The sequence below is a fragment of the Euprymna scolopes genome, chromosome 32, assembly GCF_053919585.1.
Source record: "Euprymna scolopes isolate OS-2025 chromosome 32, ASM5391958v1, whole genome shotgun sequence".
Taxonomy (NCBI): Eukaryota; Metazoa; Mollusca; class Cephalopoda; order Sepiida; family Sepiolidae; genus Euprymna; species Euprymna scolopes.
Window position 1 is genome coordinate 83,973,712 of NC_136513.1, and position 26,078 is coordinate 83,999,789.

The window sequence follows — 26,078 nt, forward strand, 5'->3', positions numbered from 1 at the left end:
AATATATAAATAAACAAAAATATATAAATAAAAATATACAAATAAATAAAAATATACAAATAAAAAAATATATACAAATAAATGAAAATACATAAATAAATAAAAAATATACAAATAAATAAAAATATACAAATAAATAAAAATATACAAATAAATAAAAAATATACAAATTACTCATCAAAAAAAATGACACAATGGATATCAAAATATTTTATGTTATTTCACACACATCAGGTTATGTGATTGAATCCCGGGCTTCTTACAGCATGGCCATCATGTCAATCACACTTCAAGATGTGAGAGAAATACATGTTATGTTTTTTTATTTGTAAATTAATTGTAATTCAATTCCATTCAGTTTAATTCAATTTAATTCATTTAGAAAAAAATCAAACAAGTGTGCTTCATTGATTTCTTTTGTGGACTGTTATCCTCATCTTCATAATTGTTGTCGCACGTGTTTCGGCTAACTCATCCTCTGGTTTCTCCAGGTGATTAACTGAGATAGGATAAGAATGCTGAGTCTTGTAAATTATCCCCAGTAATTACTGCCTTCCATAGTCACTACGTTTTGACCAACTAATCCTCTGGTCTGCTTGGATAGGATTGAGACTGCTATCTTCATGCAATGCTAACCTGGAACCTTAGAGACTCAACGCCTTTATCCATTGCATCTCGAGCCTCATTTCAAAGGATTCCAAAAATGATCATAAACAAACATCACAGTGTCATCAAATTCGACTATGCTTCCATTGGTCTCGCCTTTTTGGATCAACGGCACTACGCTTTGGGTTCTCAACTCAAAAGAGAAAAGAAAAACGAACAAAACTGATCTTTTTCAATCATCTGAAGAAGGCCAGAGGACGAGTTGGCTGAAACATAGCGAAACAACAACTACGAAGATAAGGATAACAGTCCGCAAAAAGAATTAATGAAGCATAATCATCCAATACGATGTCAGTAAATCAACGACGCACATCCACGGACCTCCTTACGAACTAACGACACTGGTCTCAATAAAATTACCGATTTTTGCGAATAAACGCTCAAAAATCAAAATTTAAACAACATGCTTTCCCTAAAAATCGAACTCCGACTATAGTCAATTAGGTTGATTTGCATTTTTGTTCTTATTTAGCATTCAATAAAGTCTGATAAGATAATTGGTATATCAAAGGTTTGTAGCACAAAAAGTTCTTTATCTTGTTATGAATTCATTCTTTGAATCTATATATCTATAAAAGTGAAATTGTGTGTGTGTGTGTGTGTGTGTGTGTGTGTGTGTGTGTGTGTGTGTGTGTGTGTGTGTGTGTGTGTGCATTTCCCTAACAAACTACTCTGTCAATTTTCAGTCTACAGACTCAAGGGGTATTGAGATTTGGGAAAATCTTTTTAATCGTTTTTCGGACAGAAATTTGACTGCAAGGGGTCAATGTTCAATGATTTGACCTTTGAAAACTCTACCAAACTCCTCTGCCAGTTTTGGGTGTAAACACTTGAAATTTTAGATGTAGGTTACTTGGACATGGATCAAACTTAATTTGATTTGAGCCCAAAACAATAAATGTTAAGAGGTCAAAATTGAAGTCAAAGTTTTAAAAAAATTTGACCTCTGCGGTCTCTACCAAATTACTCAACCAATTTTTGTTCTATTCATTTGAAATTTTACATAAAGTGTATTCAGATATAGGGCAAGAATTTTAATCAGTTTTGGGCCGAAAATTTGGCTGCCAAGGAGTCAAAGTTTAAAAGATTTGATCTTTGTGGTCTCTAGCAAACTATTCAGCCAATTTTGGGTCTTAACATTTGAAATTTTACATAAAGGGTATTCAGACATACAGCAAGCTTTTTAATCAGCTTTTGGGCGAAAATTTGGCTGCTAAAAAGGTCAAAATTTAAAGAGTTGACCTTTGCAGACTCTACCAAACGTCTCCGCCAATTTTGGGCCTAAACACTTGAAATGTTAGATGTAGGTTACCTGGACATGAGTCAAACTTTTTAATATATATATATACATATGCACATAAAGTTATGAAAAGTACATAGGGCCCGAGCAAAGCCGGGCTGAACTGCTAGTATATATATAAACTCATAATGTTCATTTGTTTAATGAGATTTTTTAATGTTATTTGTTTTTAGGATAAGTTTTATGATTTAACAAAAATGCAGTAGATAATTTCCTGTTGTGTTTTTAAAATAAACTCTGATCAATTAGGGTGCAGTTGTTTTATTTTTTTAAATGAATTGAATGGACAATGTAGCCTATTCCATAGTTTCGTATTCCATAGTTTCGTAGGTAATCCATTACCTTCATCCCCATCCCCACGATTACTGACAGGCAAGATAATCCAAGTTGTCGTGTAACTCACCTGGTCCATGATCTAAGAAATGAAATATGTGGATCCGGGATCCAGTGCTTCCAGCATCGAAGATGATTCCATACACGTTTTTGGATTTTTCAGGATGATGTTCGGACATGTAGATGGTGTTGCCTTGTAAAGGAATTGCCCAATTATAAACGGAAGCCATCAACACGAAAAGAATGGCCAGCACCACAAGGATGACTGCCCATATTTTGCCCTGGATATCGAAAAAGCTAAATCGCATCATTTTTCTTCTAAAGTTTTCTGGTTTCCGAACTTCTGGTGTTGAAAACAAAGCCGTTTCCATTTACCTTCAAAGAATTGGGAAAAAAATGTAGAGAAAAAGTTTTTAAGATAAAACAAAAGAAATTATAATGTCTGTTTGCAGTTAGACTACATCAATAATTTTTTTTTTTTTAAATATGTCCTTTTAAGCAAAAACTGTATTACTTACATAATTATCAACTAGAAAATAATAATGTATCCAAAAATTAGGAAATTTGATTGAGTAGAATATAATTTTGTTGATTTTTTTTGTTTTTGTAAAAAAAAAAAAAAAAAACATTTTTGTGAACAAAAATAAATGTGAATAAATTGGAGCCCAAAGATAAACCAAAAACTGTAGCGGAATTAAACAAGAATATTAGAGAAATTGATTACGTGGTGAAAGTAATAAAGGAAGTGACTTACACAAATGGGTGCGCCTCTCTCTATCCTGTCGGGTGACGGAATGAGAGAAGGAAAGAGAAATTATAGGTCTTCGTTTGCAGAAGGTTCAGTAATATACATATGGCATTAATTTGCATAAGAGGACAAAAACTGTCATGAAAAGGACAAGTTGGAAGCACGACGGGCAGTTAGTTTTTCGGCGGCTGAGAGAAAGAATGGACAGTGGAAATTACAGTTGAATTTAGTTGTGGGAAAGCAGGAGTTCGAAGAAATATTTTTCTTCATTTAATTTCCTTCTTCTTTTTTTCATTCAAAGACCAAATGCCCCTAAACCCTACCTTCAATTTTATGTACAAAAAAAATTGTCAAACACTTAATCCAATAGAAATTACAAACGCCTGACATTATACAAGCTAATTGGAAAAACAATAACAGAATTTTGGAATTATGTTCTATATGTGTAACTAATAAAAAAAAAATGTGGTTCTTATTTAAAATTACACTTATTTAAAAAAAAAAAATTAAAAAATTACAGAAAAGTGGTTATAGTCAGCTAACGTACTTCTTAACTTCTGGCGTAGTTGCTACTGTAAGCAGTGATAAGGCAAATCAGTTCCTTTGTAGTTGGCGAAATCATCTTCTATTGTTAGGTAGGAGATTAAAGAGAAGTCGCATGGTCTCCTTTGCAAAGAAATGAAGACACAAAATATACTGAGAATATAATTACAACCAAGTAATTTTATTTACATCATAGATACAAGTTAAAGTTTGTAAAAGTTCTTAACAAAGGACGTATGAATGATGCTACTTGCGTGACGAGACTCAAGAGTCTTTCATGAGAGTTTGAACGGCGGTTCGGAATGGTTTGACTGTTGCCAAACCAAGAAGTGTTTTTCATCAGGTCTGCATTGTTGCAAGGTCCAGCGAAAAGAGAGAGTATGATAGAAACCAATTGTGAAGGTAGGCTTTATCAACCCTTGTGACAAAGAATGATGTTACCAAAGTTAAAGGGCGATAATCGTGGTTGCCTTAAAGTAACCTGTTAGTGTTTGAGTGTTCGTTTGTGTGCGGAACTCGCTTTCCACATCTTCACTTTCATTGTTTTCCAGTATTTCTAATGTGAAACAATTTATCGAAATAAAACATAAGAAAAGGACGTTATTGAAAAGTATACAATAAAATTAACAAAACTATACAGATAAAAATAATACACTAGTCCTTATTTGAACTTTCAATAACAACATTTGGTACTTGTATAGTTTAATCAAGACATTAAAAAATGAAAATATTGAAAAAAGGTTATATTGTACGTATCCGTTATGGAATGAAGTTCTCTGACAAAAAAATTTCATTTAATTTCATCAAGTAGTTTTTGTTTTACAGCAAAAAACCAATTTGTTATGATACCAAGCAAAAGGTCCGATTTTTAGGAAGAAAAGCTAGTATTAAAGATGGGGAGGGAGTGTCGGCGCTTTAAGTGGAGTTATCTCCCCGTGGCGTTTCTAAAATTCAAACAAAAATTTTCAAAAATCCAAGATATCTGCCTTCAACGTGCTTTTCGTAAAAACGTGTTTTTCCGCTGTAAAAAAAACAAAAAAAATGACTTGATCAAATTAAGTAAAAAAATTTTCGGAGATCTTCAGTTCAAAACCAATATGTACAATATAACCTTTTTTCGATATTTTCATTTTTTTAATGTCTTGATTAAACTGCATAAGTACCCAAAATTTAAGAAATAAAAAAGAGCCCCTGGGGCACACTCAAGAGTTATTGTGAAGTATAGACAAACAAAATTATATAGAAATCAGTTAGTTACAACTTTTCAGAAAATTTTATAAAAATCCAAGGCATCATTTTTGTTTAATAAGCACAAAAGTGTCAATTTTAGCCATTTTAACCCAGAAAATCCGTTCTATTACTTTTTTACTCATATCATGTTTAATGTTTGTGCAAAATTTTAAAAAATTCCAAGGTGTAATAATTGAGAAAAGTGCGAACTGACGAACGGACAAGGGTGAATTGTGTCGGGGAACCAAAATTTTTTATTTTATTTTAAATTTTATAAGAAATATATGTTTATAAAATTATAAAAATAAATGTTTTCTTTCATTTGGATTTTTATAAAAAATATATGTTTATGAAATTATAAAAATAAATGTTTTCTTTCATTTGGATTTTTATAAAAAATATATGTTTATGAAATTATAAAAATAAATGTTTCTTTCATTTGGATTTTTATAAAAAATATATGTTTATGAAATTATAAAAATAAATGTTTTCTTTCATTTGGATTTTTATAAGAAATATATGTTTATGAAATTATAAAAATAAATGTTTTCTTTCATTTGGATTTTTATAAAAAATATGCTTATGAAATTATAAAAATAAATGTTTTCTTTCATTTGGATTTTTATAAAAAATATATGTTTATGAAATTATAAAAATAAAATTATTGAAATAAAAATAACAAAATTTCAAACAGAAAAAAACGTCTCCAATCTATATATCTATAAAAGTGAACGTGTCTGTGTATCTGTGTACATTTCCCTACACAATAACGCTGTCAATTTTTAGTCTACAGACTCGAAATTTGATATACAAGTTACTGAGATTTGGGAAAATCGATGTGATCCGTTTTGGGCCAGAAATTTGACGATTAAGGGGTCAAAGTTCAACGATTTGACCTTTGAGAACTCAACCAAACTCCTCCGACAATTTTGGGTCTACACACGTGAAATTTTAGATATAGGTTTCTTGGACATGGATCTAACTTAATAACTTCATTTGAGCCCCAAACAATAAATTTTAAGGGGTCATAATAGGGGTCAAAGTTTTTTAAAAATTGACCTCTGCGGTCTCTTCCAAATTACTCAGACAATTTCTGGTCTAAATATTTGAAATTTTACATAAAGGGTATTCAGAGATAGGGCAAGCTTTTTCATCAGTTTGGGTCGAAAAGTTTTAGTTACCAATATATAAATGTATGTATGTATGTCTGTTTGCATGTATGCCTTAAACTTTCAATAGAGGCGATGGATTTTACCAAGATCAGTATCTTTTTAAAGTTCGATCTTTCATATGACAAATATCGAAAAATTGGCTAAAAACATTAATATCTTCACCTTCAACTGGGCACTTTTCTACGGGGGGGGGGAGGGTCGCTTTTTTCGCTGATATTTTTGAAAGTCATCCTCTCCTTTCGATTGTCTAGCATTAATTTAAACATAAGTCATTCCGGTTTGGCGGTGGCCGTAACAGCAAAGACGTCAGGTTTTTTCCCCGTTCTTTTCCTCCTTTGCTGTATGGGTTCGAGCCTGCCTTCCTACTACCACTTTTTTTTTTTTTTTTGCTCAACATACACATCCAAACACCCGGGCAACGCCGGGCTGAAATGCTAGTATATATATATATATATATATATAAAATAAAATGATGTTTAAATAGTATTAAAAAGTACCATTTTAAAAAGCATTTTCAAGTTAAATTCAAGTGTTACAATATCTTTTTTGTTTATTCAATTGTTAGGTGAAAGTACAAAATAGTTATAAAACACTCGCCAGTCCGGTAACATTAGTGCATAAGTACCAATAAAGTGATTTTTAATACCGTATTCAACTAAATCCATAACAAGCGGCACCTGAATGAATGGTTTATTTTATTATCGTTACACCGTAATCAGACGAAAAATTGGGGGACAAAAGGTCTGGGAGAACCTAAATTTGTTATGAGTACATCATAAATTTTTTTTATATTTTAAATAAGTGTCATAAGCTGGGCAAAACGCTGGTGTGACAACAACTATGGAAGGCAGTAATTACTGGGGATACAATTACAAGACTGCACATTCCTATCCCGTCGATTTTCAGTATTCAACAGTACTCAATACGTAGGTAGTATTAGGGAATAAGTTATTAATTAAACACATTCACAAAATAGTTTGCATTTCCTTATTAAAAATAAGACATTAGAATAGAAAGTAGAAGTCAGAAACAAGCGAACCTCTATGAGTAAAGCCCATCCATTGGCTAATGAAAGATCTAATTTGCAGCCGGGAATGAAAATGAACATGATTTATTTACTAGCTAAACTAGACACTATGTTGGTATATAAAAAATATGAATCTCGTGCATGTTAGCCTGATGATTCCTAACGGCAATGTAATGCAGAAGGTGAGATTACAACAACTATGGAAGGCAGTAATTATTGGGGATACAGTCACAAGACTCAGCATTCATATCCTGTCATGGTTAAATAAGACATCATAATTTATTTATTTATTATTGTTTTTTAAATAAGTGTGATCCTAAATATGCACCGAGTTGTATATTGAAATTTGAAAATATAAACATTCAAATTTCTTCAGATGTTTTTTAGTTGGTTGGTTGTTTTTTGTTTTACGGCATATCAACCCTTTTCAGGTTATTTAATGCCGAATCCAAAGATTTTGAAGAAAATATTTTTAATAGAATATATTTGTTGTTTTCAAGTCGGTTTCTATTTAACCCATAGTTGGGACCCTAACAGGTACTACCACTCCGGGTCAGAGTGGACCTGGGAGTAATGGCAATTAAAGGGTGGCTCCAGACTCACCAAAACCCGTAAAAAAAAAAAAAAAAAGTGTATACTGTTCTATTTAGCCTTTTATTAATGGAACTGTACGAGAATCACCCCACCCCCTATAATTTTTTTTAGAATGTTTTAGTATGTAGTATAGTTTTCGTGGTTAGGGATGTTTGTTCCGAAAGCCGTTCTTAATATGGGGAGGTTAAGAGTGTTTATACTATGCTGGGTTAGGTCATAAAAAAAAATACCAACTGGAGAATACCGGTTAGAATTATAGAAGGGGGTAATTTTCGTTCGGGTCTGCCCTTTTATTGTTTCAATAATTTGACTTTGCTTGTTTTATTAAACAAAAAAAAAAAATAAAAGTTGAAAAGACATTTTTCACTCAGTAATGAGCTTTGGAAGATGGCCGGTTAAAAAAACACAATCGCCAAAAAAAAAAAAAAAAAACAAATTGCCAAAAGATAATCGTTTTAATATTTCTAGTCGCCACTTGGACTGAACTCCAATCTACAGTCCCCCTTGCCAAACTTTCACAAAAAACACTCGACTAACTACAATTACTATATATGATTTTCCCCACCCTCTATCTGTGCCTAAATGTAAACAAAGCTTCCATGAACAAAGCTTTGTTTCCCAGAACTGCCTGCTTTTGGAACACTGTTCCACTGGCATGCTTCCCGGTTGAATACAGCATGGTAACCTTCAAATCTTGTAAGAAATTCTGCAGAAATAATCAGGCTCCTCATTGGTCGGTTTGTCCGCCCATGATTTTGTTAAACCATTCAAATTGCTTGTTATTACTAACTGCTGATGATAATCTTGGCGCCAAATTTATCTTTTCAGATCACCAGTTTCAACAGACTCAAGCTGAAATGGACGTTCGAAATTCACTCGAGGCTTGTAGCCTCAAAATCACTTTGTCTCATTGAGACGTTTTAATGCCCGAATGTGGGGCGAAATGTTATTATTTGCAAACACCAATGCCCTTATGTTGGGCGGATTATTATATTATCATGCACGGTTGTGCTCTGTGAAGCAATTGACTTTCATCATTATAGTATTATGTCTGTCATAGACGAAATTAAAGTCTACAGTTTGACCAGTCATTTGTCCGCCATTCGGATGGTCATCTATAGTGAACTCCCTGAGGCTATCGTACTAGCAGTATCCATCTTGGAAAGCATCACCCAACTCTTCAACCTGTTGCAGTGTTCTTCGTCAGCAGAGTTTTGTATCCAGCATATTGCGAAAATGAACTATTACCCTTTTAGGGTGTTACCGGCCCAGTACAGCAGATAACTAAAGATGCCACATCTTTTGCAAGTTGGATCTTTTTGTTTTAATAGAATTTATGCTGAAGTTTTAAAAGGTGAGTCTGTTGTAATTTCTGATTGGTTTTCTTTCATTCTGTCAGAGGCAAAAACCAACGTTTTTCGTTAAGCCGTCTCATAAATAATCAAATCCTACCCAATTAACACCATTAACGATTTCTATACTACCACCTTACATTCATTAACCCTTATCCTCGAGTGGCCTTCGGGCCTTGATAAATGGTGATTCCTAAGAAAAAAAATGCGACTGCTTTACTCGCAACGTAAAGCCCTGTGGAACAATAAAAAAAAAAAAAATCAATCTAATATATGATGCGTCGGTTTCAAAATAGACATGTATAAACAACTATTCTTTTGCGTGTAACTTTAAAGTAATTCAGTATACATATATGTGGGTAAAATCCCTTCAAAGCGTATTGAGGTTTTATGAAAAAATAAAGCTGTGTACGCATTACAAATGTTTCTTTTCTGATTCCTATGTTATACATTAGTACATTAGGGGTCATTTCGAGTTAAGTTTATTTATTTATTTGTCTGAACTAGAGAAAATCATCATTAAAATGTGTATGTCTCGTGTAAATAGCTAACGAAGAATATGAAATATGGCCGGCGTTCAGGAGACAGACTGGTAGTCAGAAAGTCAGATCGAGCGTACCAGAAAACGGAATGAGATCACATTGACAACTCGGAAATTTACAATGAAAAAACTTCAATGCTTAATATTTTTAAAATAAATAATTCAAACAATCTTTTATTTTTTACAAATGTGAAATGCAAAATAATTAAAAACAGATTTTATTTTACACTTATGTAGAATAAATAAAAAAAAAATTAACTTTAAGTTAAATTAAGTAAAATGTATTTTTAATTTAAAATGAAAAATTAAAAATTAAAAAAAAACCTTTGAAAAAAATTTTTTAAATGCTGTGATGGGTTTCTAGCAGCATTTTGTATAACTTTTTAGTTTTAACTCATTGTTCCAAACTTCCGGTATTAAACATTGCATGATTTTCCGACTGATTAAACGTTTTAAAGCGAGTAAAATCACTCGAAACTTTTTCAGATAGGTAGAAAAATGTGCAGTCACACACACACACACACACACACACATACACACGCTTGCGCGCAAACAAACCAACCTTTATTCATTTCAATTTCCCCGTGCATTTTGCACAAAAATAAGTTCTTCCAGCAACGGTATAATTTCAAATACGCCCACACACTTTTCTCACAACAACAAAAGTAAAATTAACATATTTCTGGCGGACGTAGTTGGCGACAGTATCACGTGACACAAGTGATCAATGAGAAAATTCAGAAGATTGTCTTTTTAACGCTTTTCCAAAAACCAAAATATTAGCAGCAGCAATCTTGCTTTTGGAGCCGACCCAAAATGTATAAAAACGCATCAAACAGTCTCCTAGGGTTAATTCAATTCAGTGAATTCAATTAATTCAATTCATTTTGTTCGTTCAGTCGTTTCGACAACACACGAGAACATGTCTCTCGTCTTCATAACATCGTCGCTGCCGACGCCGCCAACACCATGATTACACAAGCCACACGGACACTCAAAAATAAGCACACATGCAATGCATCCATTATTGCATCCATTCTGCACATTTTCTAATTAATAACACCGAATTACTTTCTTCGCGAATTACCTTCCTCATGGGACTTTTAAGTAAGGCGAACTTCGCCAGATAAACACAAACTTTAAAATAATCTCATTATTTTCACACAGGACTTTAACCTTCTAAACTCCTTGATTCCACGAAGGACTTTCATCTAACATTCTAATCATAATGACTTCGAAAGAACTTTCACCGATCGGACCTTTGTTTATTCACCACGTTGTTTTTGTTAAAAAAAATAAATGCTGTGCATTTTAAATCAGAAGGATGTGTCGTTTTGTTTAATTCTTTTTTTATTATTATTTTGTTTGGGGCAAAGAGATTTAATTTTAATTAAACTTCATGCTCTGCACCCCTACAAATTGATGACTTAGGTGCTTCTACATTATTAGGAAGAAATTTTGTAGTCGATCAATAGAGTTTTCAGAACACAAAAAAAAAAATGGTTTCTACCGATTTTTTTTTTTTTTTTTTTTTGTCAATTCTAATAAGTCACAATGGTAGCTTCCAAATTATGCAGTCGAAATTTCCTGAATATTACTGAATTATTAAAAATACAACTTTGATCGTGTTAGCAGGTGAAAAAATTGCAGCCATCTTGTTTAAATCTAAACAGAAATTACCTCCCTTTTGAACTCTCCTGTGTCTTATGATCGTTTTCTTTTCATCAAATTCTATTTTTATTTTCTTTAATAAATAATTTTCTATCTTATCGATTTTCGTAATTTTCGGGAAAAAAAATCATCTGAAAAATACGAGGAATACGTAGACATCATTGTTTTCATGTGAAATTTCAGTTTTACGATTTCCGAAATTTCGTCCTAATAGTGTAGAAGCGCCGTAACTTATCTTACCTTTGATAAAATTTATTTGTTATTTTTTAATTTTATTTTTGACCACTTTTTCGTACGTCTGTGGATTGTAAAACAAACCCGAATACACAAATAAAAGTTGTTTTTTTTTTTTGTTTTTTTTTTTAATGAATAAATAAGCGCACACATAACCTTCCTTAAATCTGTCACATAAGTTTGGGTAGAAATATGAAAAGAAAAAATTAAAAGAAAAAGATGCATACGACGTGAATATAATTTCACGTCTACTTTTCTTGTGCGTTTTGTTCCCCCCCCCCCGCGTAAACAATTACATTGGGTTTTTTGGGGGGGGGGGGAGGTTTTACTTTGTCTATTTTTTCCGTGCAAAAAATCTAACAAGAAAGTTTGACTGCCTTTTCTTTTTCTTTTTTTTTTTTCTAAATTATTATTAAAATGTTAAATATATTAGGATTATAACTTATTATATTACTCGTTAACAAAAAACAAAATGTCCTTTTTACCTCAACATGTTGATTCGTTTTTCTTTACTCTTAATAAACAAACCAAGACGTTAAAAAAAAAAAGAACGTACAACGTAGCAAAATGCCCGGAACAAAAATTAAACGGGACTTGTTCACGAATAACACCGTTTACAGCTTTTCTAGAAATTTGACCGAAAGTCCACGTGGAATGTAAACTAAAAAAAAAACTAAGTTATATTTTAAACTTTACTCTTTGCCCCCATCATGTCTATAATAATCAGAAATATATTATTTCTAAGTTCCGCGTGTTCCTTTATTTCCGGTTTCTGCTGACCATTCGCTTCGCGATGACTGCCCTAAAAAAATTTCGGGTTTGTATTACTGTACACATAGATTCGAAAAAGTTGTCAAAAAAATATATATATATATAACAAATAAATGTTATCAAAGGCAAGATAAGTTACTTTTCTACCAAACTGGTTATATTTTTCGTGTTTTTATTCAATGTAACATGTTTATTCAGCTCGAAAAGCATAGTGTTTACCGATGTATTAGAAAATTCAAAATGGCGCCCGACACTCTCTTTAACACGGTAAGTTCAGGAGAAGATGTTATAAATAATAAACTAGACAAAATAGTATTAGAAATTCGCTCATTATATGTTACCGTGACATAAGTTGACATATATTTGGTGTTTTTTAAATAGTATTTTATCCAGTTTATTATTTATAACACGTTTTCCCAAACTTACCATGTTAAAGAGCGTGTCAGGTGCCATTTTGAATTTTCCAATACATACATCGGTAAACACTGCATGTTTTTCGAGCTGAATAAACATGTTACATTGAATAAAAAAAAAATGTATCCAGTTTGGTAGAAAAGTAACTTATCTTGCCTTTGATAATATTTATTTTTTATATATTTGTTTTTTGATAACTTTTTCGAATCTGTGTACAGTAATACAAACCCAAAAATTATTTTTATATAAAACACCTTACTTATTAGACCCAAAGGCTGAAATAAAACCAGAAAATTGTGGGGAGGGGGTGCATCATTTTTTAATGTATGACATTCGAGGCCGCCGTATTGCTTTTAACATTTGGTCTTTCTAAGGTTTGTCAGATTGGCTTTAAAAAAAGGCCAAATTTGTCCTTTTTTACGCTTTTTTATTACAAAAAAAAAAATACGGTGGCCAAAAACACGGTTCATAACTCCGAGTAAAAAAGCCCAATTTGACCTTGAAAAGGTTAATCTGTTCAACCTTAGAAAGGCCAATTTTTAAAAACAATACGGCGGTCTAGAATGTCGTACATTTAATCTAATAAAAAAAAAACGATGAAAAAATAATAAAAATGAATTCTTTTCTGGTTTTATTGCAGCCTTTGGGTCTAATAATGTGTTTTATATAAAAATGAATAGTTTTTATAATTTTTTTGTCAGTCAAATAATTTACACCACTAAACTATACACTTACCAAAACAATATTTCGTACTTTATTGCCATGCAGAAAATAGTAATATATCCAAAAACTACGAAAATTCAGCGAGTAGGAAGTTATATACAGTTAAAATAACTTTTTACGGAAAATTGGTTAAAATTGTATTTTTCTTAGGCGTTATAAAGAGTCTATACTCAGGGGACATAATTCGGAACTAATATTTTAGATTATTTGTTGATGAATGCAATATTTGTTGTCTAGCAATAGACCTTATTTTCCTTGTAGCAACTGCTGGAACAAATCTTCGGCAGGAACATTTTCGTAGCGATCACCGTTTTCAACGCCCACGTGCATGAAGAACGCTTAAACAAATAACGTCGTGATTTCACCCGCACATATGGAACAAAGGAACTATGTTTCCGCATATAGAGATACAGTAAACAGGCTGGCACATTCAAGGACTATCACCGTTAAAATGACTTGAGCTGCCCCTCCCTAAATAATCCATTTCTACCCCATTTCCACCACTAACTATTAATACACTGTTGTCTCACTGTACACTCATTAAGCCTTATCCTCGAATAGTTTTCAGGCCTTGATAGATGGTGACTCCCATGTGAGAAAAAAAAGAACCTTCTATATTTTTTTTTATTCACTTGGACACTCTCTTCCACCTACACCAAACGGTCTAGGTGATTGTTCCTATTTACAATGCCTCCCCCACGGTACAGAGTTAGACACCAGGGTTGTTTTTTAACGTGGAGAAAAGGAACAAAAATAAAAATTGTCTCAGTCGTGAAGGATTTCTCCTCTGCTGACAGACAACAAGAAATTGAAGTGCAGCATCTGAAGAACAGATACTACACTTTGATCTTCATATTTAATTTATTTCGTTTAAAGAAAAAATTCCAATTAAAAAAATTCCAATATAAAATTAAAAAATTTAAAAAAGTAAAATCTCCAAAAGACAAAACAAATTTAGGCACAAGACCCTATAAGATCTGGGGAGGGGAGTGTTTGCAGGGTCTTTGTAACTAAAGTAAAAATGGCGTCTTTGGCGACTTTACTCTTGACTGGCAACATTTACCACAATACCTCATTCACTCTGTGGACTCTAAAGCTAACTAATGAAAACCCCAGCGTTTTTGCAAAAAGGATATATATATATATACAATTTCTGTATGTGTGTGTGTGTGTGTGTGTGTGTGCATTTTCTTGTCCCGAAGTCCAAGCCAGGCGATTGTTGTTATAAAAAACGGTTTTGTTTTCCTTTATGTACTACAGTTTTCATTATATACTAATACTAGTCGTGGAGTGGGGGGGAGGGGCGCCCGACCTTGTTCGGTCATAAAATATGTTTAAATATATTTTAATTCATGCGGATTTCGTATCTATTATTACAGAGCCAATTTTCTGTTGAATATTATATTGCACTTAACATATGGTACTGATTTCAAAAGTTAAAGACAAAAAAATGACTTGGATGCCATCAGCTAGAATCGAAACTGAAACATTTACTGCTACAGCCACATTCCCTACCAATGTAAATATCGATAAATAGATAAGAATGACTTAATATTAAACGACTTAAAGAAATGAATCGAATTTGGACATATGCAGAAAGAAATAAAAAATATGTTGACAAGTTGAAATTAACATTTTGCATTTTCAACTTGCTGACATATTTCTTTATGCATTATTCATCCATCCAAACAAAGATTTTACTCGTTATAAACGATCCTTGGTTTATGGTTACTATTTACTGTTAATTTCAGTGTTATGTGACCAGTAGTTTAAAAGTTTATCGGTTAAATATTTACAGACAGACACACATACATCTGTTTTACATACATCTGTTTTATTTATATAGACTAATAATAGGATTTTACTCATTATATATGACTAGCGAGGGGTACCCGGCGTTGCCCGAGTGTTTGTAGGTGTGTGTGAAAAAAACCCGAAATGTGAAAAAAAACAGGTGCCCGTGAAAAAAAATGAAGCGCAGTTGGAAAATAGTAAAGTGTGAAAAAAAACAGGTGCACGTTTTTGATTGACGTGACGACGATAGCTATTCAGCAGTTAGCATTTTGTGGACAGTTTTTAATGAGGTCAATAAATCGGTTTGTTTGTTTTTAAAAACCCGCTCCCTCATCTCGAAATGAAAGCTACCGTCTGATATGATGAAGTCGACATTGACCAAACATTACTTAGCTCTCTAGAGACCACTGGCTCTGGGCCTGTGAGTCGAGTTTCGCTTTTTTTTATACCGAAAACCCGAATTTAACACGTGCCGATGCGGGAAATGTGGAATAATTAAGGTTTGAAAGTCAATAAAATTAAATAAACAGGCAAGCTCCGTGGTTAACTGTGAGATATTACAATTTATACATGATATAAAAAGTTTTAAGAAGTTGTGAAGCGAGCGAGCGGTTCTCTGAAAGAAGCCTTTTGTGGACATCGAGGAAAAGCGTACATACATACATACATACATTTTCGCTTTTATATTTATAGATAAGTTAAGTCATTACAAATGTACGACAAAGCACAAATGCTCCTGTTGATTCTGTAGTGGACTAGGATATATAAATCCTAATCCCGTTACAAAAGAAAATAATGAAACGAATGGAATGAAGGAAACAAAAACTCAATTGATGGATAAGATAAACGTGTCGTTTATTTACTGTTGAAAGAATGAATGTTTTAGATATAACACGTGTTCATGTCCGCGCGGGTGTAACCGTCGTTTGTTGCAGGATTGGTAGTATAGAAGGAAAAAGGAAATATGTGTTCATCTCACGTTCGGGTCACTGTCGTTTGTTCGCGCATGGGAAGAGAAGTGAGCTATGTAGCGGAACGAAAAATGGCCGTCCAGCACGTAGAAAGAGAGAGAGTGAGAATGTCAATCCAGGTTATGGAGATAGAAAGCGTATAAAGTGTACGTACGGTCTGTTAGCTTTTTGTCCCACATAGTAGCAAGTGGTGTGAGGCACACACGTGCGCGCACATGCCGAAAAGGCACGCTGTCGGTCCGTAGACCGACCAGCTCGAAAGCTGGTCCTAAAAAGGCTGGAAACAGTTTGTCTCTTGCTTTTATACTCGTTTCCGGTGGTCTTTTGCGCATGTGTAGATTTCCTTTGAAAGGAAATGACGTTGTCCATCTGTGCTTACATGTGCGTACGTGTGCGCGTATGTGAGTACATGTGGGTGTGTTAGCGTGTGTGTGTGTGTGTGTATACACGTGAATGTGAGTCTATATACGCGAACGTGAATATATGTACGTGTGTGAACGTGCGCGCGTATGTATATGACAAGTAATATAGCTTGAAATGTGAACGTGTGTTTTTGTGTGAGACTAGAAAAGGCTTGCGCAATTCTTTATTTGTGTGATTTTTAAGTACGTCATTCGAGCAACCTCAGATTCTTATCAGGTTGACAAGAAAGTTCTTGCAGTTTTTAACTTTTAAATTTAGATGAACGTATCTCGGCTCAAACAAAAATTTATTGATCGAAATAAGTGCTCTCAGAATCAACACACTTTTGCCAAGTGTGTTTATGTCAGTAATATAAAAATTTTGTGTTTCAGTGGCGATGAAGTCACTGCATGAGTTTTTAATATCGCTTAGCTTTTTTAAACATTTCTTACACAGAAAGTTTCTCGAGATGCTTGAAAAAGTGGTAGTTGATAGGTGAGAGGTCTGGAGAGTATGGTGGCTCAGGCAGAGTTTTGTACTCCAATTCATTCAACTTCTGCTAGGTCGGTTTACCAATGTGCAGTCGGACATTGTCGTGGAAGAGAATTAGGTCTTTTCTGTTGTCTAATGCTGGGTGTTGTTGTTGAAGTTTCTGATGCATTTCATCCATTTGTTGACAGTACTCCTCTGCAGTAATGGTTTTGCTTGTATTAAAAACACTGTAATCGATGAGACTGGTCGCAGACCATTAAACAGTTTGTATTACCTTGTTTTGATTCAACTCCGGCTTCAGAAAGTGTTGTGGAGCTTTGTCTACATTTAACCACTGAGCCGAGCATCATAAGAACCCACTTGTCATAAAGAACCCACCTTTCATCACAAGTTACAACCCAGTTGAGAAATGGATCATTCTTGTTGTGTAAAAGAAGGAAAGATGACACTTCATAACAGCATTTTTTTTTTTAATTGTTGTTTAATTCGTGAGGCACCCACTTATCAAGCTTTTGTTTTTCCAACCTCTCTCAAATGGTTGGAAATTGTTGTATACATTACGTCTAATTCAGAAATAAATTCTTGAACAGCTGTGTATGGATTGACTTTGACTAAGACTCTTAACTGATCGTTGTCAACATCCGATAGCCGACCACTACACTCATCATCTTCAAGGCTCTCGTCACTGCCACAAAATATTTTAAACCACTATTGTGCTGTGCGTTCAGTAGTGATTCCTGGGCCAAACGCTTCCTTGATATCACGAACTGTTCAGCAGCTTTTCGACATAGCTTGAATTGAAATATGAAATTTGAATTGAAATATGAAAATTGAATTGAAATATGAAAACTGAATTGAAATATGAAAATTGAATTGAAATATGCAAATTGAATTGAAATATGAAAATTGAATTGAAATAAGAAATTTGAATTGAAATATGAAAATTGAATTGAAATATGAATATTGAATTGAAATATGAAAATTGTGCGAATTTATTTTTTAGCCATTTTGTTTTCATTGTTCTGAAAAGAAGACCTAATTGTTTTAAAATGATTGTTATTTAAACGATTAGATAAGACGAATAATGCTCTTTAAAATGATATATAAAGTAAAGGTATTTTAATGAAAACTTATTTGAAAATACATCATTTGGAATCAAAGTTCAGAATTCCCCAAGAACTTTCTTATGAACCTAATATGTTAAGAACAGGAAGTAATTGATTTTAATTTAGTCTAACTGGCATACTGGGGTGGGGGTAGGGGGGTCCGTGAAAAAAACAGCAAGCTTTATTTTAGACTGATGGGCAGAGATTTGAAGGAATTAAATGATTTATTGATATACTTTTCATTGTCATATTTTTTTATTTGGTAAACATTTATTACTTTTTTTTTTTTAATCAGCCATTTTTTTTTTTTTATTATTATAGACAACAAACCGGAAAAAAATGTTTAAAAAATAAAATACAAGTGTACCAAAATAAATGTTATCAAAGGCAAGATAAGCCATTCTTTTACCTAGCTGTATAAGTCTTTTTAGTATTTTAACTTATTTTAAAGCGTTTATTCAGTTCGAAAAACAAGCAGAGTCGAATGTAATCTGAGAACAAGAAAAAAAGTGGCTGCCATGAGAAGGTCACTTCCTTGGGGTTTCAATAATCGCTCAAAAATAATAAATTAAACAAAATACGGGTAGAAACGCAGTCAATAAATGCTTCGGTAACATTAATTAGTTATTCATTTAAGAGGTGAGGTACTACGTTTTAAGAATCAAATCTTAGAAATAAAAAATTACCGATCAAGTATTCTCTTCTGATATGAATAAGAACCAAAAAGGGTGCTCTGGATTGAGACAAAAGCAAAAAATTATTTAGAAGCATTTCTGATGCTTGTGAAGATTCGTAATGTTTTAAAACAACGCATTTCAGGTGAAAATATTACTACATACTTACATATCATGTCGAAATTAGTATAAATTCCAAAAATTATGAAAAATGATCCGGTAGAAGATATGCTAGATGTATTTTAATAAAAATAAATCATCCACAATACAATTCTAACATTTTGTGTTTAGAAATGGTGGCCTGTAATTAAAATCAAGGGAGATAAGTCAGTTTGACACACTCGATTGGTCACACAACTCTTCCACAGTAAAACCTACAGTAAAATTCAATAATTCAATAAATTCTATTCTTGTAATTATATTTTCTACCGGGCCATTTTTATAATTTTTATAATTTACACAAATTTCGACATGACATGTAAGTACAAAATGTTTTCACCTGAAATGTTTTTGTTTAAAACATCACTAATTCACATAAGCACCAGAAATCCTTCTAAATAATTTTTTTTTTGTCCTAATCCAGAGCACCCTTTATGGGGAAGCTGGATTTTCCCCACATTAAAATTCATCTATGGCAACACTTCAAAGGCCAACAACGGCCAAGATCTCTCTGTTTCTTTCTCTTCTGACCTTGAACACATGGTGCAATGAGGAAAAAGGTGGCTGGTTAATGTAAATGCATCTAAAACCAAGTTTCTCTTTTCCATTGTCAACGCTCTGACCCCTATCTGGCCCCAATTGAAATGAATGGCTCTCGTCTTGCGGAAGCACCATTTTTTTAACAAACTTTTTAAACATTGCTGATCTGAAATGGAATGCGTGCATCAAATCTGTTGCCAAGGGCGCTGGAAAAATGGTGGGATCTTTCTACCGCTCCAGTAGATATCTCACTTCCGATGCAATTCTCTACCTATATAAGAGCCAAGTACATCCAAGGATGAAGTACTGTTTCCACATCTGAGCAGAAGCTGCTATAAGCACATTATCCTGCCTTGACAGAGTTCAGAATAGACTTCATAGCCTAGTAAGAGATACCCTTTTCTCTTCCCTGCAATCTCTTTCCCACAGAAGACACATTGCAAACCTGTCTCTGCTCTATCATTATTTTCATGGCAAATGCTCGTCTGAGCTTTAATCTATGGTTCTCCCTTGCCAAACATTCACAAAAAACACTAGCTGAAAACACAATTAATAATTTCCCCCCACTCTTTATCTGTGTCTAAACCTAAACCTAAACGTAGATTCCATGAACAAAGCTTCTTTCTTAGAACTGCAAGCCTGTGAAATTGTCTTCTGTTTGCCTGCTTTCCAGCTGACTACAATATGGTCGTCTTCAAGTTCAATGTAAACAAGTTCTTGATGACCCGTCCCCCTTAAGTAATCCAATTTACCAAATTTACACTTCTAATGATTACTATGATATTGTCCTTTTGACCACTGTACACTCTTTAACATTTATCCTCGAGTGGCCTTTAATAAAATGTGACTTCTTTGTAAAAAAAATGGTACAAAAGGTTAGTTGATAAACACACATATTTACTTATTCAAACATGGCCAACGTAAATAATAGGCCCTTCCACTAAAGTCACGTAAGCTGGTGACATCACAGAATAAAGTACAATGGCCACAGTTAGGTGACAGACGACTGTTACAAGGATTATTTTAAAATGGAGCATTTTAATATTAATAATTAAATGCACTTAAATTATATTAACTCTCACTACAGTATTTTCCCAGAAAAAAAATACTCCCTTTTAATTGCCCATGTCCAAATGTAAAATAATTTGGTACAATTAGCCCAGAAGGGGTCTGAAATTCAAGCCTCGTTTTCAGTTTAGGAAAAGTAAGGTCATGTGATACTCGGTCGACAGTGTTAGACCAGAAAATTAACTCTTTGAATGAAGATGGATATTAACAGCATGGCCCATTTTTTAAAGGCATTTATTAATATAGCCACCATAAGTTATTCTACATAACTTATTTTTAAGTGTTTATTTACATCAAAACTCGATGCACCTAAAATTTCTGTCATCTTATTATTCTAAGTTAACAACTCGGCACTACTTGTTTTAAACTTCAAAAACGCCTTAAAATAAATAAAAACATGTAAAACGGTACTTGTGCATCTAAGTTACCACACTGAAATAATAACGTTATTATTTAGAAACTGTAGCAGACGGATTTGTAACAAACATAAGCAGGAGCGAATTCTCATGACTGGAGATTTGGAAATATACTCCCTTCCTGGCATGTCCAATCAGAAGCCAGCTCTCAGTCACATGATCAAGTTTATAAAATGTTAAACCGGCAACGCAATCTCTTTCTTCCCAGATCTTGGATGGACAACAACTTCTCTCTTGGGACAAGCACAATAACTTACCTAGCCTACAATGAATTTTTTGGTAAATAAAATCATTTGAAAACAAACTGGAAATCATTCAATTATGTAAGATCAAGCCAGAGAGTAAATGTGGTATATTGATGCGAGTGTCTAGCTTAAGGTAAGTCCAACTGTTTTTGATCAAGCCACAGAGTGAATGTGATATTATAAGATATTCTCCCACCTCGGTTTTGCCCTTGGCAGAATGAAAGAAAGCAATCAGAAATCACAACAGGCTCACCTTTAAGCTTCAACATAAATTTTATTAAAGTAAAAAGATATAAACTGCAAAAGATGTATCATCTTTAACTTTCTACTGAACAGAGCTGGTAACACCTGTAAGAGTAGTAGTTCATGGTTTATCTTCACGTTTGTAGGATTCGAGTCGCCACGCTGTTCGAAGAATAGTTGCAACAAGTCGATGAGTTAAGTGATGCCTTCCAAGAATGAATGCTGCAAGTCTGGTGGTCATCATGGAGTTCAATGTGAATAACCGTTCGAATGGCGGACACAGGACAGGTCAAAATGTAGACCTTAAAATCGTCTCGGAGATACATTATATAAGTAATGATGAAAGTCAATCAAATCGTAAAGAACAACAGTGAGCGAAGAATATAATAATTTGCCCAACATAAGGGCATTTGTGTTTGAAAATGGTAATAACATTTTTGCCCCACATTAGGGCATTAATACGTTTAAAAGAGACAAAAGGGTTTGAGGTTCCATGCTTCGGATAAGGAGATGAGTTTTTACGGCCATTCGACTTGCTATCTTTTTGAAAATTGGCGCAACCTTAAAGATAAAAATAGCACCAAAAATACGACTTAGCAGTTAATAACAACAATCAATCTGATAGGTCCAAACAAAATCGTGGGTGGTCAAACCGACCAATGAGGAGCCTGCTTATTTCTGCAGAATTTCTCACAGTATTTTGGTGTGAGTGTCTAGCTTAGGATAAGTTCAACTGTTTTTAACAAAGTTGGATGATTATCGAACCTCCCCCCCCCACCGCCCCCCCCCAAAAAAAAACGATTTGGGCTTCATACATAAAATAAATGTTCAATAATGTTTTTGTTTGTTTTATTCTATTTTGTTCAAATCTTGTTTGATGATTTTTTCGTTTGTTTTATTTTATTTTATTCTGTTCAAAAATGTAAAATAAATTAAAAGAAAGGGAAAATCCCTCACCCCCACCTCCAAAGGCAGGTCACTCTCGAAGAAAAAAAAAATGGCCCAATCAGATTAAAGAATCACTTTATGAAGAAGAAGAGGCCGACATTTTTATTTTTCAGTTTACATGATGGCGGTAAGGTAAACAAAATGACCAGCTTCGATATTTTATTTGACGCTTACAATGGTTAATTTTTAAACAAAAAATACTATTCTAGAAGTGTAAGCCATGTTTAGTTTCAGAACAGTTTCCGATAGTTTGTTGTTCTACACAAGCCCTGAGAGGTGACTGGTTTGGAGTAGACAGAGCAGTTTCCGATGGTTCGTTGTTCTACAATTCCTGGGAGTTGACTGGTTTGCAGTAGACAGTTCTCGAGTTGGAATCCACAGAGCAAAAGATTCTTCCGATGTCGAGACGGAAAAAGCATATGCAAAATTGCTATAGAAAGGTTTAATATTTATAGAGCAATTCTGGTTTCTGATTGGTTGGTTGCAGAACGGGAATTAATTTGATTCGTCAGTTCCCAGCAGCATCTTTTATAAATAGAATCTCCCAACTATGCGGGAACATACCATTATAATCCAAAATATTGTAACAACTATTTAGCGCGAAATAATTCGTTTGGCAATAGTGTGCATCCTCAAATAATTCTCTGGAATTTGTAACGCTAAACTTGGATTCCACCGTCAATAACCTAAACTTGGATTCCACCGGCAAATAACCGTTTCCTCAAGTTGAACTGAGGTGAAGTAAACCTAATTTCAACTTTTGGTGAAAATAAAAAATATGCAAAATACTGTTAAAACCCCCCCGAATTTATGTCAGCCTATGTTATGGTAACATATATTGAGCGAGTTTTAACCGTATTTTGTTAGTTTTTTTTATTATTATTATTTATTTATAACTCCTTTTCCCAAACTGGCCGTGTCAAAGAGAGAGTCGGCCGCCATTTTAAATTTTCCAATACATCGGTAAACACTGTATGTTTTCGAGCTGAATAAACATGTTGCATTGAATAAAAACACTAAAACATATCCAGTTAGGTAGAAAAGTAACTTATCTTGCCTTAGATAACATTTATTTGTTATATATTTGTTTTTTTTTTGACAACTTTTTCGAATCTATGTGTACAGTAATACAAACCCCATTTCTCATAACCTTTTTTTTCTTTTTTTCTTTTTTTTCACGTGTACAAATATTTTTTTCCTTTAGGAAATTAACTAGTCTCTAATCGTTCAAATACAATCAAAAAGTAGTCACAAACCTACAAAAAAATTATGATAAATCGACTTTCAAAACTAGGTCCCCCCATTTTTGCCCGTAACTACTGTTCTCTCTTTTGGACTCTTGAGAATCGCTTAAGATGTCGTAAATAAAAAAAATAATGACGAGAAAAATGGGGGCGGGTATTTCTCAAACTTTTATGAAGAAGGGCTGAAAGCCACCACGGATCAAACCAGGGAGGGGGGGGGGCTATGTTATTTGACGTGACACCGTCGACCGAGTACCACGTGACCTAACTTTTCCCAAACTGAAAACGCGGCTCCAATGCTAGAACTCTTCGCATTATTTGCACTAATAATTCTGTCTTTTTGGGAAAGAAAATACGGTCATTTCTGGACCAGTTTTATAAATTTCATCCGCAATTTCTTGGAGAATCGAAACAGAAAATAATTAGCGTCATAATAGTCGTCCAACGTCTAACTGTGGCAATTGTAGTTTATTCTGCGACGTCACCAAGTTATGTAACCTTTATGAAATGGCCTTCTGTTTATGTTGGCCACGCTTGAATGAGTAAATATGCGTGTTTACACCGGTTATTTTTAAGGGAAGGGCTCCAATCTTTCGCCAGGCTGCCACTGGTAATCCCGTCTGACGGGTTGTGTGTGTATGTGTATAAGTGAGTGTGTGTGTGTGGGAGAGAGAGAGAGAGAGAGTGAGAAAGAGAGAGAATGTGTGTGCATGTGAGAAAGAGACAGAGAGAATGTGTGCATATGTGTGAGTGAGAGAGAGAGAGAGAGAAAAAGAGAGAAAAATGTGGGCATGTGTGTGTGACAGAGAGAGAGAGAGAGAGAGAGAGGATGGTGAGATTTCGGTTATTTATCCATTTCCACAAAAATAAGATTTAATAAAAAAAAAAAAACGCTAGTCATTTTTTTTTTCTACTTACGCAGAATACAGACGGTACTCGTACTCAAATAACGTTATTATTTAGAAGCCCATTGACCATTCTTTGCACGGGGAGGGACGCGTTTTCTAACTATTCTTTGCTTTCGCGTGAAAACATTTTTCATAACTTTTTTTTTTTTTTTTCAGGTGTACAAATATTTTTTACTTTAGGAAATTAACTTTAGTCTCTAATCTTTCAAATACAATCAAAAAGTAGTCGTTCTTGGCCTTTTGGTCCAGATCAAAGTGTAGTATCTGTTCTTCAGATGCTGCAGTTGCTGCACTTCCATTTCTTATTCTCTTTCGGTGGAGGAGAAATCCTTCACGACTGAGACAATTTTTATTTTTGTACCTTTTCTCCACGTTAAAAAACGACCCTGGTGTCTAACTCTGCCCCGTGTGGAGGCATAGTAAATAGGTACAATCAAAAAGTAGTCAGAAACCTACAAAAAAATCATGATAGATCGGCTTTCAAAACTAGGTCCCCCAATCTTTAATCGTCCATTTTTGCCCGTACCTAAAGATTTTCATCTAACATGTTAACAAACAAAAAGGTCCTTATTTAGAATTTAAAAAAAAATTTAAAAACCCAAAAATACAGAAAAATGATGTACGTGCCTGTCACGCAACGAAAATATCATATTCCAAAAATCACGTAAATTGATCAAGTAGTTATATTTTAAAGTAAGAAAATCAAACTTATGGCAAAAGCAAAAGGGATTGTCTCGCGTCATCATCTTGATAAAAAGGCAGATAAGTACACAATAATTCAAAATTGAGAGATCAGTCTTGTAATGCTAACGATTTCACAGTAATCGTTTTAAATCGTTTAAAAATGATTTTTGTTTATAAAAATAAAAGTACTTCATCAGATTATATGCTTTTTGGAATATGACATTTCCGTCCCATGACGGGTACGTACATCATAAAGATTTGTGTGTGTGTGTGTGTGTGTGTGTGTGTGTGTGTGTGTGTGTGTGTGTGTGTGTGTGGTTTTGTTTGTTTTCATTTTGATTAGGTTGAATTCTAAATTTGAACCAACAAGCGATACCGTAAAAATTAAATTTAACTTTTTAAAAATCCTATTTATATTCTGGACAAGCACCTGTTTTTATTTTTAAACAAATAAATAAAATTTTCGCCAAGTTTTTCTTTCTTTTTCTTTTTCTTTTTTATTTTTAACAATCATGACACGGACACGCTTTATTGATATTCGTTTACGTTAACATTATGCCGCGTCGTGGGGAAAAATAGTTCGTTGGGTAATATTTTTTTAAATTTATTTTCATGTTAAAAGCGACAAAAAAAAACACCAATATTATCATTAATTAATGAAGTCATCTACGTAAAAAAAAGATTTTTTAAACGAAATCTGAACTTACTATTTAAAAAAAAAAATCGTACATTTCCACTCACCTGTTGTTTGTATAAGTTTTAGTAAATGTATCTCTGAGATTTGGCACAACCAGGACAAACGCACACGTTTTTGTTTACTACCCCCTCTCTCTCTCTCTCTCTCTCTCTCTCTCTCTCTCTTTCC

General features: G+C 33.6%; 1 protein-coding gene and 1 pseudogene across 4 annotated transcripts in view; one reads left to right on the forward strand and one right to left on the reverse strand.

Annotated features, from left to right (window-relative positions):
- The window catches only part of LOC145256456 (ectonucleoside triphosphate diphosphohydrolase 5-like), a 110,832-nt gene extending 84,754 nt beyond the window's left edge, over window positions 1–26,078 (reverse strand). For 2 of the 4 annotated variants that reach the window (XR_013863993.1, XM_080115382.1), the window contains exons 1-2: window positions 25,955–26,078; window positions 2,370–2,674 (exon numbers count right to left, since the gene is read on the reverse strand). Coding sequence is in view for 2 of the 4 variants with exons in the window: in XM_080115382.1 (XP_079971508.1) it covers window positions 2,370–2,670 (301 nt within the window). In the remaining 2 variants the exon portion in view is untranslated. Of the gene's footprint in view, window positions 1–2,369; window positions 2,675–11,896; window positions 12,148–25,954 lie in introns of those variants that run through there. The other 2 variants (XR_013863994.1, XM_080115384.1) reach the window with 2 other exon arrangements.
- Window positions 24,754–24,895, forward strand: LOC145256681 (U2 spliceosomal RNA; annotated as a pseudogene).